The following is a 15,229-nucleotide window of genomic DNA, read 5'->3' as shown; positions in this document are numbered from 1 at the left end:
CCCGCCACCCGCGCCTCCCCCAGCGCGTCTCCTCCCCCTGCTCCGACCCTCCCCTCCTCCTCCACCCGCCTCCCTCCGTTTGCAAACCTCGCGCTCCTGCAGGAGCCGCACGCCGGGCAGGAACATCCGGGCGTCTTTTCTCATTTAACCCGCGTTTCCATTAACTCAGTCCCAGCGCCCGCTAATCCGCCGCACCGAAGGCAAAAGGAGGCTAATTAATGACCAGCTTTTCCAGTCAAGGCCGGCGATAATTGCTTAGGTGGCCTTTATGACTACAAGATAGAAGCGGCCCGGCCGACGGAGAGGCGCTGTGTGCACTCGGGACGGGAGGCCGTGGAGAGCGGGGCTGAATGCGAGCAGACGCCGCCAACAGCGAGCGCAGCGGCCGGCCAGCCACTCGGGGGAAGCCGGCCGGTGGCCGCGAAGTTAGGCGGGGGAAGGGCTTGCTAATTGCTCTTGTCTGGCAGCGACCAGGCGGAGGCGGGGCGCGCTTCCCATTCATTTTCCCAGCAACCGGGGGGCGGGGGCCGGCCCGGCCTTTCCATTTTCCTGTGGCGTTTTTAATTGTTGCTAATACGCCTTCTAATGAAGCTAATGAGGGAGAGCGCCCTGCACTGCTCGCACGTAGGGGAGGAAGGTGGACCCACGGGGTCTCTCGCCGCCCACCCCACGCCAAGGAAAAGAGAATCTGAAGGCGTGTGGGCCTTCATTTTACCCCTTCCCGGACCACCCCATCCCCAGCGTCTTTGTTCCTTCCAGGGAAAGTACTCAGGTGCGAAGCGCCGGGCTCAGCCGGGCTCAGTGCCGGCTCCGCAGGCGGCCGCAGGGCCCGGGCCTGACCCGGACTCCTCCGGAGGCGCGGGCGAGGCCGCGGGGCTGAGAGCTGGGGGCAAGGTAGCGCGGAACGCTCAGCGCGCGTTCCACGCTGGCTGGGACTTGGGCTGCTGCCTCTAGCCAGAGACGCTCAGGCCTTCCCCTCCCCCCCGCCCGGGGGCCTCTGCTCTGCAAATTGCGGTGCCTATTTCCACGGATGGACCCTTTGCTCAGGACAGCCCTTAGATGGCAGGTGCTGCGTTTGGCTGCTACGGGTGGGAAATGGGAAACGACGTGCTTTCAAGTCCCTTTCAAGTCCCTGGTGAAAACGCTGCAGCCCCAGGTCTGAACTGGGCCGGCTTGTCCTTTGAGGGGCGCTGTTCCTGTGGCTACCCCCTGTGCTGCAGGGTCCCGCGTGTCCTGCTTTGCATGTGAAGAGGGTGGTCCAGCAGGTGGTGACTGTCAGGCGTCAGGCACTAAAGCTTCCTCCCTCCACGCTGGCTGGGACTTGGGCTGCTGCCTCTAGCCAGAGACGCTCAGGCCTTCCCCTCCCACCCGCCCGGGGGCCTCTGCTCTGCAAATTGCGGTGCCTATTTCCACGGATGGACCCTTTGCTCAGGACAGCCCTTAGATGGCAGGTGCTGCGTTTGGCTGCTACGGGTGGGAAATGGGAAACGACGTGCTTTCAAGTCCCTTTCAAGTCCCTGGTGAAAACGCTGCAGCCCCAGGTCTGAACTGGGCCGGCTTGTCCTTTGAGGGGCGCTGTTCCTGTGGCTACCCCCTGTGCTGCAGGGTCCCGCGTGTCCTGCTTTGCATGTGAAGAGGGTGGTCCAGCAGGTGGTGACTGTCAGGCGTCAGGCACTAACGCTTCCTCCCCTGCTCTGCAGAGAAGCAGACTCAAGCTTCTGCCTCATCAGGCGGAGCAGGAAGACTCGGCCAAGTTCATCGTGCTCACCTTGGTGTCCCTCGCCGGCATCGTGGGGGTCCTCCTGGCTTCCTGCCTGGTCTACTGTCTCCGCCACAGCTCCCAGTCCAAGCTGCAAGAGAAGCTCCCAGGACTAGGGCCCGGCCCAGGCCCAGATGCCACCGCCGCCTACCAGGTAAGAGGCCTCAGCAAAGCCGCCGGACGTCTGCCGAACAGGTCACTGGGCTGTCTCGGCCCCTTACAGCAGTCCTTCCTTCAGGTGACAGTTGGAAACTCCTCTAGCGCCCGTGTAAATACCTTGCAGCCAGTTACCGCGCTGTGTGGACCCCACCCTGTTTGTGGATGGGTCTTAGCGGGAAGGCAGGCCGCTGGTTAGCAATGGACGCAGCACGGCCCCGCATTACGCGCCATCTGTTATCTTTCTTAGTTTGGCCACTGTTAGCGAAAAGTGCCAGCGTGGCAAGATAAATTGGTTGTGCAGATCCTCGAAGATGCCTGTGCAGTCCTTGTCACACTCAGGTCTTGACGAAGAGGCCCTCTGGCCTGGCCCCTCACCACCCTCTGCCGGTGCTGGGGTTGGTGGTGCCTAGTGGCAGTGGGTGGGAGAGAGACCCTGGGCACAGCGGGGAGTGGAGAGCAGCCAGGCAGGCTGAGGACGGACGCTCAGGCCAGAAGACACACAATTCCGGCCGTGAGTCCTCTGGCGGGAAGCAGAGGGGCTCCGCGTGCCCCCGGGGGCTGGGGAGCGGCTCCCCCTATTGGTCTGAACCCCTGTTTCTTCTAGTCAGGTGGTTACTGCGTGTACCGTGTCTTGTAAATAATTCCTGGCATTTTACAGACACATTGAGGCAATACTATTATTCTGTGTCATGGCCACATGGGTGGGCTCTCAGGCTGTTTCCAGAAAGTGCCCCTGACCGTCCAGCAGCGTGCTCAGAAGCCCATCCGAGCTGGCCTCTCCTTGCCTCGGGGGCCGACCTGGCCCTGCCCCAGGTGAGGAGTCAGGTGAATTTATAAATCGCTGTGCTTGAAGGCGACCAGGAGCTAGCTTCCCTCCCATTTCTAAATCCTCTGCACCGTCGTCGAGTGGAGAAAATCTTGTCTTCTGGAGGGCCATGAGCCTGGCCAGCAGATCATTTTCTTGTGAAGAAATGGCCACTTCACGTGTGCGGGGTTGGCGTTTCAGTCGCCACACCAGCTCTGCTTCAAAGCAAAGGAAAACCACTTCTGAAGAAGCAGCCTGAAAAAACGTCACAAAACTCGTAAGAACTTCTCCAGAAATACTCTGGCTCAAGACCATCAGTGTGGGGCACTAGGTCTGCAGGGCCAAGCCCATGCTACTCCATAAATAAATGATCACACCAACTCTGTTCCATGGGGCGAGGTGGGAGATCACACGGGTGAAGGTTTTTAGACAGCTTGGCATCCTCGGAAACGCTTTGAAATTCAAATATAAAATATTGATAGAATGCACAGGTTGGACTCGCAAGCTGAAATGACTAATCTTAACAAAAACATGGGTTGAAAATGCATACTTAGGACTGAATCTGTGATAATTAACAAAAAATATTCCTCCCGGTGATGGCTCTAATTAATAGTATCTGTAATTAAAATCGTGTCCTTCCAGCAGGAAAATTGTTTGAATTTCCTGGAGTGACCTCCCTGCCGCTCTCCTGAGGGCACGGTGGTTAAGTCGATATTGATTTTATAATGAGCTGTGGTTTGTTTAATAAGAATCTGTAATCCAGACAATAAATGAAATGTGTGCTTTTCTTCAATCCAGGTTAATAAAAGAGAAAAAAGAACAGAAAGGAACTTTCTCTTCAAAAGTATAATCTAGGAAAATTTGGAAATGAAACAATTGCAAAGATTTTCTGATGGGTTTAGTTTTGAAATTACTACAAAATTCCCTTTAGGGACTACTTGGTTTAAATGTGGGGATTTTCTCCCCGCAGAGTGGGTCGTCTAGTGTTGAGAACAGTTCGGCGGGAGCTGCCGTGTTGTTCTGATCTGCTCTGTAACAGAGCAGGACTCACCAGTGAGGCCGAAGGTTGCGTGGGGGCAGCTTTAAGTGTGGCAGAGTCATGCCGCATGGGCTCGCACGACTGTGCCCGACAGGACAGGCGCCGCGCAGCGTGAGCGGAGCAGATGCTGGTGTCTCCCGGGGCTTCTCTGTAAGTGCTGCGGAGGTCCCCTTCCAGTGCGAGCCTGTGTGAAAAGTAAATATTGCAAACGCAAAGCTGCAAACTCCAGGAAGTGTCTCCCTGCACCCGGTATTTGTTTATAAACTCAGAACTCCTGTGCCTCGCTAAGCCCATGACAGAAGGGAGGTGTGCGAGCAGGGAGGAACGGAAGGAGCGCTCCGCGGTTCAGTGTGGGCTTTACTTCATGGGGTCATGATGGGAATAGTCAACGCGTCTTTTTAGAGATTCCAGAAGGGAAAAGGGTGTTGTCCGAGATTAGAAGCCGGTGACCTAGGGACGAAGAACAGCGGGTGGCGGTGCTGTTACTGATGCAGAGCATGAAGCTGCTCTGCACACGGAGTAGCCACGCATGTCCTGTGGGCAGGACAGGAGTGAGCAGGTGCTCTGAGCGGGTGAGGAAGACGGTGCTCAGAGTGGGTCCGGGGTGGCAGGGCGTCTCCATGGGGGTCCAGAAGGAGAGTCCACGAATCCCCAGGTCCACAGCGACGGTGAGTATCCTGGCGAATCCTTCTCTGGGACCTGGGAGGCTCCTACGTAGCTGGCCCTTGGCGAAGCTCCGGTCCACATCGCCCACCATGTCTATGCGGTGGCCACGCTACGTGTAAGCCGTGCTGGGGCCCGCGGGCACCCCAGGCAGTCAGTGGGCTTTCCTTTGCATGGTTTGAGAGCAGAAAGGAGTTCGAATCCTTGGATTCTGGTGCAAACATCTTTACACGCTTACACTTTCTTCTTCAAACTAGAACTGTTTCATAGAGTCTGGACTTCAGAGCTCTGTGTGTGTGTGTGTGTGAGAAAGCTCTGTGTGCATGTGTGTGTGCATGTGTGTGAGAGCTGTGTGCATGTGAGCTCTGCATTTGTGTATGTGTGTGCGTGTGTGTGAGAGCTCTGTGTGCATATGTTTGTGAGAGCTGTGTGCATGTGTGTATGTGTGCGAGAGTGGCGTACATGTGTGTGGAAGCTATGCATGTGTGTGAAAGCTGTGTGCATGTCTGTGCACCTGTGTGAAAGCTGTGTGCATGTGTGTGCACGTGTGTGCGTGTGGTTTTGAGAGTTGTGCACGTGTGTGCATGTGTGCGAGAGCTGTGTGCACTGTGTGCGTGTGTGTGAAAGGTGTGTGCATGTGCATACACATGTGTGTGAAAGGTTGTGCATGTGTGTACACCTGTGTGTGAGGGCTGTGTGCATGTGTGTACACGTGTGTGCGCATAAATTCCTGTTCCTTTACCTGTTGGAAGACCCATCTTTTGGGCAGACGGTCATACTTTTGACACCCACCAAGACATCTGCCTCCTGGATAGTTCAGCGCAGTTTAACCTTGCTCAGACTTGAAGTAATTGGCATGTTAACTTTCAGAGTGACTTTTGGAGTAAACAGACACTGTCACCAGACTTGTCCCCATGCTTAGCAAATGTTCTAAATATCTAAGGCATAATAAATTTGGGTTAATTTTACTTCATTACCTAAAAAGCCAATTTTGCTTACTTTTATTCTTCTTTTCAAACTGGCATGGCACGTCAAATACAAACGTGTGTTTCTATGCACACGTACACGCCTGCACACACGTGATGTAAAGGCACAGGAAGATTGTGATGCTTAGTACCAGCGCTTTATGCATTTTTGCATGTAGGTGTCCTATTTCTATGGAAGGTGGTTGGGTAAAAACTGTGCCAAAAATAAGTTGTTAGATGATTAGAAGACACTCTCCTCCTTTTCTCTCGGAGTCTCTTTGAATGTTGCATCCATTTCTCCGAGGCTTTGATCATCCGGACAGCGTGTTTCGTATTCCACCAGCCCCTCTCCCTTCCCCGGCAAGAGGGCAGAGAGTCCTGCAGAATTCGCAGCTAGCTGCCTTTTGATGGTTGATTTCACAATGCCCAGCGGGTTTTCTGTGTACTTGGGGCCTTTGGAACTGAACCCATGCGCTCATGCTACGGGGACCGCCTGTAAACAGCCACTGAGCACCCCTGGTCCCCACTGCTCCCTTAGCCAGGGCTGTGAGCGCCCCGCCCAGGGCAGGGAGATGGCTGCCACAGGAGGGCGCCCGGACCCCAGGCTGAAGTGTTCCTGAGGTCGAGCTCCTGGGCCTCACCCCGCTGAGGGAATCTGGGTTCTTAGAGAGGACGGGTCACAGGTCGGCTTGTTCCCTTGGGCCGCGGAGCCAGGCTGCTCCCCTGCCGGGTGAGTTCTGAGTCCAGCCTTCATCAGCACTGGTCCCGGGAGTGGCGGGAGGGTGGGACGGCTGCGTGAAGTGGAAAGCTGCGCATCTGCGCGAGGCTCATTTGTCCCCACGAGCTGCTCTGAGAGCCTTCTCCATTTCAGCCGGCTGCTCATCTTGAATGGCTTTCCTGGCTTGGCATTTAAACCTTCAGGTCAAAATGTGTATACGCGTGTGCATGTCTCTGCGTGTGCGTAGCAGGTAGCCAATAAGGAAAATCTACCCTGCTTTAACACTGGGAGTCCTAAAATGTTTTTAGAGAACATTTCTTTTTACAATAATGTGGGCAAACCCGAGAATTAGCATTTTCCCATTTTAGCTTTGCAAAAGTGGCTGGCAGCACAGGGCGTGTCAGGAGAGTCTCTCGGAACTGCCCGAGTCCTGAGCCGTTTGCAGGTGTGTGCTGCAGACACCCCCTCCGCCGGGGTGGGGGGGGGCGAGGCCCCTCCTCCTCCTCCGGGCCCCCAGAATGTCTGGATGTCTGGGCCAGGCCATGAGCTATGCGGAAGCCAAAGTCCTGGCGTCTCCAGGTAGTGGTGTGGTCTGAGGGGAACTTGCAAAGTGGCCCTGCTAAGGGGGCAGACTTGTCCAGGACATCCGGGACCTGCTGTCCTCCCCCGTGCACTCAGTCTTTGTGACCCCTATGCAGAGCCGGCAGGCCCCATGTCTGCTCCCCCTCTACCCTCAGGTGCTCCCATGTGCCGCCAGTGTCACCCAGAGTAGCTCCTCAGGTTTGGAGTCGATCTTCACAGAACACCGAGGGTGGGAAGAGTGGCCGGGCGTTGTGTAGACCTCGAGGTCAAGCCTGTGCGGTTCTGGGGCAGCAAGCCACTGTCCTGATGAGCCAGAACGACCTCGAACAGATTCCATTAGGACCTCGGGTGGCGCAACCAGGGGCCTGGCCGTCAGAGCGCAGGACGTCCGGCCGTGAGAGTTGGGGCTCCTCACCCTGTGCTGTCCTTCAGTCTTGGAGATGCTGGCACCGGCTGTCTGTCTGCCTGGTTTTCTAGTGACCCGGGTGCTACCTGGACAATCTGAAGGAGCGGAGGGAGAGGGCAATGGAGAGGGTTTTCTGTGGCCTCCGCTCACCCTGGGCTCCTGCTCGGGCCGGGGAAGCTGTGGCTGGTGGAGCACCAGGCAGCCGGCAGGGCCTCAGAGAGGCACAGGCTCCCAGGGGCAGGCAGTGGCCAGCATGCCTCACCCAGGCGTCCTGAGCAGGGGCCAGTGCTTGCTAGGGGCAGGAAGGGGCTCCTCTGGGGCTGGCTTTGCAGGGGGGCCCATGGGACCCCTCCTTGTACCCCAATGCCCTCACAGACCCCCAGAGCCTGCCCAGCCACCAGAGAGCCAGGCAGGCCCCTGCAGACGAGCCAGCACAGCAGGCTCTGAGGAGGCCGAGAGCACAGGTCGTGAGCAGGCCCAGTGCCACAGGGGTGGGTGTGGAGAGCTGCAGGGTGGAGGCAGAGCACCCCTCTGGGCCCTGGATCTGGGCCTCTGCTGCTCCTAGGGGTGACTCTGTCAGGGGAGGCCCTGAGGGAGACTTCAGAGAGGGGACAGGTCCCGTCTCAGGCAATGATGTCTTGCAGACCAAGAGTTTCTCATAAAGCCAGGTGGAGCGCCTGCCCCAGCACCTCCCTGGGTCCACAGGTGGTCTGTGAGCACACCCCGCGGTGGGATAGTGGCCCACGGCGGAGGGTGGAGGGCCGTGGCGGACAGGCAGGGGCTAGGCAGTCCCACTCATGCCTGCGGTGACCACCCTGGTGAGGACAAGGTGTCTTGTAGAGTGGCCAGAGGGCTGGGGCTGGACACGGGGTGTGGGCAGGCCCGGGGTGGTGGGAGGATGCCTGCAGGCTGGGGGCCCGGGGCTGCCTTGGCCTCGTTGGGGGGGCGTCCTTGGCCCACTCACTCGTCGTGGGAGGGGCGTCCTTGGCCCACTCACTCGTTCCTCGCAGTCTCCTGTCCCTGCCACACGGACTGCTGTTCCAGGCTCCGTCTTTTCTGAGGGGGAGATTTCCAGGAGGAGAAGGCAGTGGTGCAGCCCGCTGCTCCAGGCACAGGCCCAAGCTGGGCCCACCCAGCACCTCACCGGTGGACTGGGGGCCTTCTGAGCCTGCATGGGCGCTGCAAGGCCTGGAGGGCCCCGTGACGCCGGGTGGGCACTGTGAGGCCGGGGGGCCCTGTGGTGCAAGGCCCGGGGTCGCTATGTGTAACTAACACCGCTGGGCTCTGTGGGCAGTGATCTGAGGGCGGGGATGATGGCAGCTCCACATTTCTGGGGATGGGCTGGACATAGCAAACTGCTCGGGCCCAACACATGCCACCTCCCCACTCTTCCTGGGCACTGTGTCCTCTTAGTCCCTGAGATCTTCCTGGGCACTGTGTCCTCTTAGTCCCTGAGATCTTCCTGGGCACTGTGTCCTCTCAGTCCCTGAGATCTTCCTGGGCACTGTGTCCTCTTAGTCCCTGAGAGTAGCGAGCGTTTTCTGAGCTGAAAGTTTGATCATACCAGCATGAAGACAGCCTGCCTCCTAGGGGAACAGGGCAGCCTGGTCTGCATGGCCAGTACCATCCAGGGCGTGTTGTGGAAGCTTCCAGAGGGCACAGGTGTGAGCAGGTCCCAGCTGGCCTCAACCTAACCCAGGACCACAGGCAGCTAAGGTGGCCCTCGGGTGCCACCTGCCCAAGGAACCCACTTAGGTCATGGTGAGGGCCCTGCGTCAGTCCTGAGGAGGACAAGGCACAGGAAGGCCACGGCCCCCTGCTGTGCAGGGACACCCCCCCACCCCGAGTTCTCCCCAAGGACACTGAGCTGCTCTGAAATCACATGGGCGCAGCGAGAGTGGGGTGCAGGGAAACCGGGGTCTGCAAACGGGTCACACTGGGATTAGAAGGTGAAGGTGGAAAGTGGAAGGGAATCTGGAGGGCAGACAGGAGGAGGCAGAGCAGAGGTGGGGGCAGCACATGTTGCTGTGACACCCCGCAGGCTACGTGAGCTCTCGGTGGACACCCTCTCTCCGACACCTTCGGGCTTCGGCCCTCCACAGCTCTCCGATGGGCAGCCCTCCTGCTGCAAGGCAGGTTGTGGGAGCCGAGGCCCTGCTCATCCAGAGCCGGGCAGCTCCTGGCGTAGGAGCGAGTGCTCTGTGGAGTCAGGGCGGCACTCCCCAGATGACATCTCCTGCACCCCGAGGACAGAACCCCAGGCGTGCACGGGGAGAGGCACCAGAAGGCTCACCTGGGGGCAGGGCCTCCCTCTAGCCGTCTGCCCTGATGGGAGGAGGCAACGTGTGGGTCTCTGTAGTGAATGGCATGATCCACAGTGAAGGGCGTCAGCCTGGCAAGGTCAGCACGGCCTGGCTCTTCACACAGCATGCACGCGGCACGAGGAGGTGAGACGGCCGAGTGGCAGGGGAGGAACAGCAGCCTGATCGTTCAAGGCCTGAGGCAGACGGGAGAGGAGCTGCGGGGACTCAGTGCACCGTCGGCCAGGGCAGGGCAGGGCAAGGCAGGAGCGCGGGGACGCAGTGCACCGTTGGCCAGGGCAGGGCAGGAGCTGCAGGGACACAGTGCACCGTCGGCCAGGGCAGGGCAGGGCAGGGCAGGAGTACGGGGACTCAGTGCACTGTTGGCCAGGGCAGGGCAGGGCAGGAGCTACGGGGACTCAGTGCACCGTCGGCCAGGGCAGGGCAGGGCAAGGCAGGAGCGCGGGGACGCAGTGCACCGTCAGGCAGGACAAAGAGGGGAGCTGCGGGGACACAGTGCACTGTCGTGACAGGGACAGGTCTGGTAGATAAGGCCACTTCCCAGCATGAGAGGAATGCTCTGAGGACATGGCAGGAAGCCCCGGAGCCAGCCCAGCGCAGGAAGGCCTTTGGCACAGTCTCCCAGTGCCCTGGCTGCCCTTGACCAGTGAGTGGGCTCTGTCTCGCCATCACAGTTCTCTGAGCCCCTGCTGTGGCACCCTCGTGGCCTTTCAGCTTCACGAGCCTGCTGCCCTTCCCTGCCAGCTGGCAGCTGTGATTTCTGTCCAGCGCACACACACATGGGGCCCCAGGGCTGACTGTCACCCCTGAGGAATGGACACCTCAGGAAGCCCCAGGCAGCCTCAGGAGGTCAGGCCAGCAAGGCTCCGACCTGGTCCAGAACTGCTCTTCTGGAAGCTTACTTCTGCCAAGGAAAATCACTCTCTGAAGCAGGTGGGCAGAGCGCAGGGGAAGCAGCTGTGAGAGCCTGGCGCACAGGGGCCTGAGGTGCCAGGCCGCATGCAGGGGTTGTAGCTGGGAGGACGGGCTGGGGAGTGGGGTGGACTGTGTCGAGGCTCCCTGAGCTCAGGGGACGCTGAGAGGAGAGGGAGACTGCAGAGGGGCCGATGGAGGGGCGCACACGGGGAAGGAGGGAATCTAAGGAGCAGGGAGCTACTTCTCTCGCCACGCAGGTCCACACAGGCGGAAGCGTCCCCCTCCTGGCCCTTCCCTCGGGTCTGTGGAGACGTCCAGTTCCAGGAAGGGCCTCCCTGGTCATGCCCGGCTTCTCCGTTACCAGTCTCAGACCTGGCTGCCGACAGCGTGCGTCAGCTCTGGGAGGACTGCGGCAGCTAAGAAGGGATTTCAGCAGGTTATCCTGGGTTAGCAAGTGCAGGAGACCCGCTCTGCGACATCCGAGGGGCAAGTGACAGGTGTGAGCGTGCTGCAGCGGGACGGAGTCCCGGAGGCTGGGCGTGTACGTGGGCATGTGGGGGGCCGGTCCACTGGTCTCGGCAGCAAGCTGGGACGAGGGTTCGGAAGTGCGTCATTCGCGAACCAGTGGGAAGAGCTCGTGAGTGACACTCGCCAGGGTATGAGCACACCCAGGATGGTTTCCATCAGTGCGTAACTAGAGCTAGTCCCTAGTCAAAGTGAAAAGTTGGGTTCGCTGTTTACAAGCTTGCTGTCGTTCTGTAGGCAGCAAAGTGGAGGGACACACAGGAAGGCGTGTTCCCAGACTGCTCCGCTCGCAGAGCTGCGAGTTCAGGACTTGGACAGTGACGCACACACGTGCCTGTCAAACCGGTTAGCAGGACACGCCCACCTCCAGCCCCGGCTTTCTTACGCGCCCCCAGATTCAAGAGGGATAAAAGCCATGAGCTAAGTGGCCCCAGATTTGAAATTGAAACGTGAGGAGGGAAACAACTTTGGGAATTCTCCTCTGACTTTGAACGCCTGCTTGCACGGGGACTTGCACAAGGAACTCATTTTGCACAGACATTCCTGTCCCCAGGTCTGTCCCCTGCTGTCAGACACAGGGCCCTGACGTCACGGCCGAGAAAACCAGGACTCAGCCTTACACGGACTTGTGGGGCACACGGCCCAGGTGTGCGGGGTCCTGTCCTGTCTGCCTCTCCGTCAGGAGTTCCGGCCCTGATTCTGCACTCAGTCACCTTCCATCCATGCCAGGCGGGGTCAGACCTTGGGTGGAGCTGGGCTTGTTCCTCCTTGTCGCATCCCCCTCGGGCTCCTCAACACCTGGCCTGTGCAGGAGATCTGCAGCCCTCCCAGGCCCTCCAGGCTCAGGGCGCCCAGGCCGGAATGCTCAACGAGGGAGCGGTGACGTGAGCGCAGGCTGACGGGAGCAGGGAGGGCTCAGCCCACCCGTGTCACTGCCGGCTGGAGTAGGGCCACGTGCTCAGGAAGCGTTTGGGAACTCGCGGGCCGTGGACGAGGGTGACGATGCAGGGGCAGCAGTGACAAGTGGTAACTGCCTTTTTGGTGGAAAGGGAATGGGAAGGTGCCGAAGGTTCTGGTGGACATGGCCGCTCGCCTTCTCACACCCGCCAGGCCCGGGGCTCCGAGCAGGCAAGCCCACCGCCCTGGCTCACACTGCGGGGCTGGAACCGTCCCCTGGGTGGGAAATTGGGAGCCCTTCAAGCACAGCTGCAGGAGCCGGGTGTCTGGGGCCTGGCTTGCCCTGGCTGTCCTGGGACAGCGGCTGGCCGGAGCGGGTATGTGGCAGCCTGTGGTGGCTGAGGGCGGCAGGGGTCCCCCCCTGCCCTGCCACCCATCCAGGGTGGCAACTGTTCCTTCACGCAGTAAGGCTGACTGTGGAAACCCACATCAGTGCGGGTCATGTGAGGAGACGCGTTAGAGAGGGTGTCTCGGGGCCAGCGGGCAGTGGTGAAGGCGCCGGACGCCCGCGTGGCTGGCTGCGGCTCAAGTGCAGGACCTGGCGGCCTACATCACGCCAGGTGCTTGGGTGCAAATCCTAGCAGGGTTTTCTCACTTCCCTTCTCTCTTTCTCTCTCTCTCTCTGTCTCTCTCTCTCTGGTGAGCACCTATGCCCTTTTTTTAAAAAAAAAGATGAGTTTCTCCTGTTTTTATTTTTACAGCTCTTTCTGATTTCCATCTGAAATGTACCAGGAGCACAGGGAATCAGGAAAACGGGGTCTTGGTCTTCAAGGAGAGGCATCTGACTCCTTATAGAGGAGGCAGCAGGTTGGACCGCAGAGGGGAACTCTCCGCGGTGTCCCTAAGACTGTGTCCCCATGCTCCGCCAGGGTCACGCCCCGTGTCCCCCACAGCTTCGAGGGGCACAGATGCAGCCTTGCTCTATCAGACGAGGGGCCCACACTGCCAGCACGAGACCGGACTGGCTTCTAGTCTCCCAGGCCGTGGCCCGGTGTGCGGCGCTGCGAGCTGGCGCATCACCCCACCGCCGCTGGCACGCGAGTGTGGCGTGGGTCTGGGAAACGCGGGCATGGGCAGAGCCGCTCTCGTCTGGAGGTGCGAGGAGAGCCAGGAGCGGTTTCCCGGGCGCAGAGGCCACGGGAGCGGAGGATTCCGCCCTGACGCGCAGACTCAGAAGGGGAGAGTGACGATGTTTCCCCGTATTAGTGAGAGTGTGTGTGTATCTTCACGTTTTTGGGAAAACATCTTGCCAAGTGGGAGAGGATGACTCAGGGCCGCGGGGTAGGCACCGTCTGTCAGGGAGCGTGCGGATGGCCACAGGGCCTGCGGGAGTGGCTCTGAGGTGTTGGGGTGCCAGGGCCCGGAGCAGTCAGTCCCCAGCCCAGGTCGTCTGAGCAGGCAGCCAGCAGGAGCTGCGAGCCCGCTAGGAGCCTCCGGCGCCCACGCCGGGCCCATGTGTGTCGTCTCTCGGTGGTGAGTCGCCCATGGCGGCAGCCTCCCGCTGTCCTAGGCAGAGGGTGCGTGCTGCTCGGGCCCAAGCTCGGGCCTGGGTCCGACAGACCTGCCGTGGCTTGGCCTCCCCGGGGGTAAGGAGGCGCCATCTGCCGTCAGCGGCACCCAGGTGGTCCCCTGAACTGAGCGCAGCCCTGCGCTCCTGGCACCCGGAGGGCTCCCCGCAGTGCGTTCGTGTGTGGCACCCCACACACCCGAGCCGCGACCCTGCTGGCCTGGCCGCGTGCCGGTTCTGTGGCGAGCAGAGCCTGCCCGTGTAGACCTGTGTTAGGACAAGGAGGGTTACGGGGGAATGCGCTCCTCTTTACACGCTGCTTTTCGTGTGAAGCAAGCCACTTGCGGTCATCTGGAATGTTTCCCTCGTGCCCTTCCCCTGTAAACCCTTCCTAGACGTTTGCCCACTCTCAGCCTCGTTGAATGTGGAGTGGCATGTGCTTAAACGTTTATTACGGAAGTCACACGTGCTCGATGTAGAAAGTGCAAATAAGCAAAATAAAAAATAAAATCCAAACTGCCTATAATCCCACCCTGAGACCGAGAGCCTCTGGTAGTAATTCGGCCACTGCCTTCTCAGGTCCCCTCCACCCGGACTTCCGTCGCCTGTGAAGACAGTGTTCCTGGGATAACCGTCTCTCGGTCGCGCAAGCACGGCCCCTGCCCCCAGCTGACAGAACTCGGGCTCTCTCCTTACCCGCGTGCATGTGCGCGGCCCGGGGTGCAGCTGGGGTGCTTCTGCCCGAGCCAGACTGGAGCTGAAGAGCGGCCCCTCTGTCGGTCCCGGGTTCTGAGCCTGTCGGGAAGGGCTGGCTGGGCCGGGACCTGGGTGTGGGGGCCGGGGTGACTGTCTCACGACACGGCACCACCAGCCTGTCTCCTGTCTCCTGTCTCCTGCCGAAGGCTTCCTCTGAAACCCGAAGGTGCCCGTCACAAGTGAACCTGGGTGTGCTGCTGCTCGGATGCATGGCCCCGGGGTCAGTGTCCTGCCTGGCAGATGCAGACCGGGGCGCAGGCACTGTGAGCTGGGCCCTCTCACACTCACCGTCTCCTCTCATGCTCACTGCCCCCTTGTCCTGGGTGTACTGGGGACAGCAGGGAGCTGCCTGGGGCTCTGTTTTCACCTGGTCTCGGTGGGGAGCTTTTGCACCTGGGCCCTGGGCCTACTGCGGTCTCCTATCCGAGCACCGTGCCCTTGGGGGTTTGGAACCAAGGGAGTGGCGAATCTCCTGTGCTCCTTCTCAGGGAGCGCTTGCACGCAGGGATGTGGTCCCTGTTCCACTCTGACCCCCAGGTGCTCTGGGTCCACTGAGCAGGAGAGGGAGAGCCACCTTGGTCACAGAGTGGCTGGTGGCTCTGGCCTCCCCAGGGGAGCACCCTGGAGTGCAGACCTGTCAGACGGCTGCTGCCTCCAGCCAGCTCCATGGCCTTCTCAGCGCCTGGGCGAGGCCAGCAGGACCTCCAGCCTCACTCAGACAGGCCGACACGGTGGAGCGGCACCTCACACCGAGCTCAGCCGCTGCCCTGCACGTGTCCACTTGCAGACGCCCTGGCGGCAGTCACGGCAGTGCCACCCTGGGCCTGCTGCACGGCTGGGCTGAGACGCCGGGCTGGCTCGCTGTCTCTGCAGTCTCTGCCTGCCCTGAGCACATGGGCTTACAGGAGCAGAGGCACATGCTGACCGTCCAGGGCTGTCGCGTGGGGGCGGCCCACAGTGCCTCCCCTGCCATGCCCTGTGCACATCCTTCTCTGGAGGAACCTGAGAGCTCACCCTGGTCTTCCGCAGTCATCTTCTCAGCACGCGAGAGGCCAGGCTGAGTGCCGAGCAGGTGAATTAGGCAAGCAGGCCGCTCTGGAAAGGCCCGGAGCTGCCTCCAGAGGCAGACGGCCTGGGGAGCACCGCACGGCC

The 15,229-nt window shown here is 60.2% G+C and overlaps 1 protein-coding gene across 1 annotated transcript in view; it reads left to right on the top strand.

Moving 5' to 3' along the window:
• PTPRN2 (protein tyrosine phosphatase receptor type N2) overlaps positions 1-15,229 on the top strand; it is a 447,003-nt gene that overhangs the window by 328,675 nt on the left and 103,099 nt on the right. Inside the window, exon 14 of the mRNA XM_006143829.3 lies at positions 1,701-1,913. Coding sequence (XP_006143891.1) covers positions 1,701-1,913 — 213 coding nt within the window. The remainder of the gene's footprint in view (positions 1-1,700; positions 1,914-15,229) is intronic.

This window comes from Tupaia chinensis, unplaced genomic scaffold (genome assembly GCF_000334495.1).
Source record: "Tupaia chinensis unplaced genomic scaffold, TupChi_1.0 Scaffold000110_1, whole genome shotgun sequence".
Lineage (NCBI taxonomy): Eukaryota > Metazoa > Chordata > Mammalia > Scandentia > Tupaiidae > Tupaia > Tupaia belangeri.
This window is presented reverse-complemented; position numbering and strand designations above follow the sequence as displayed.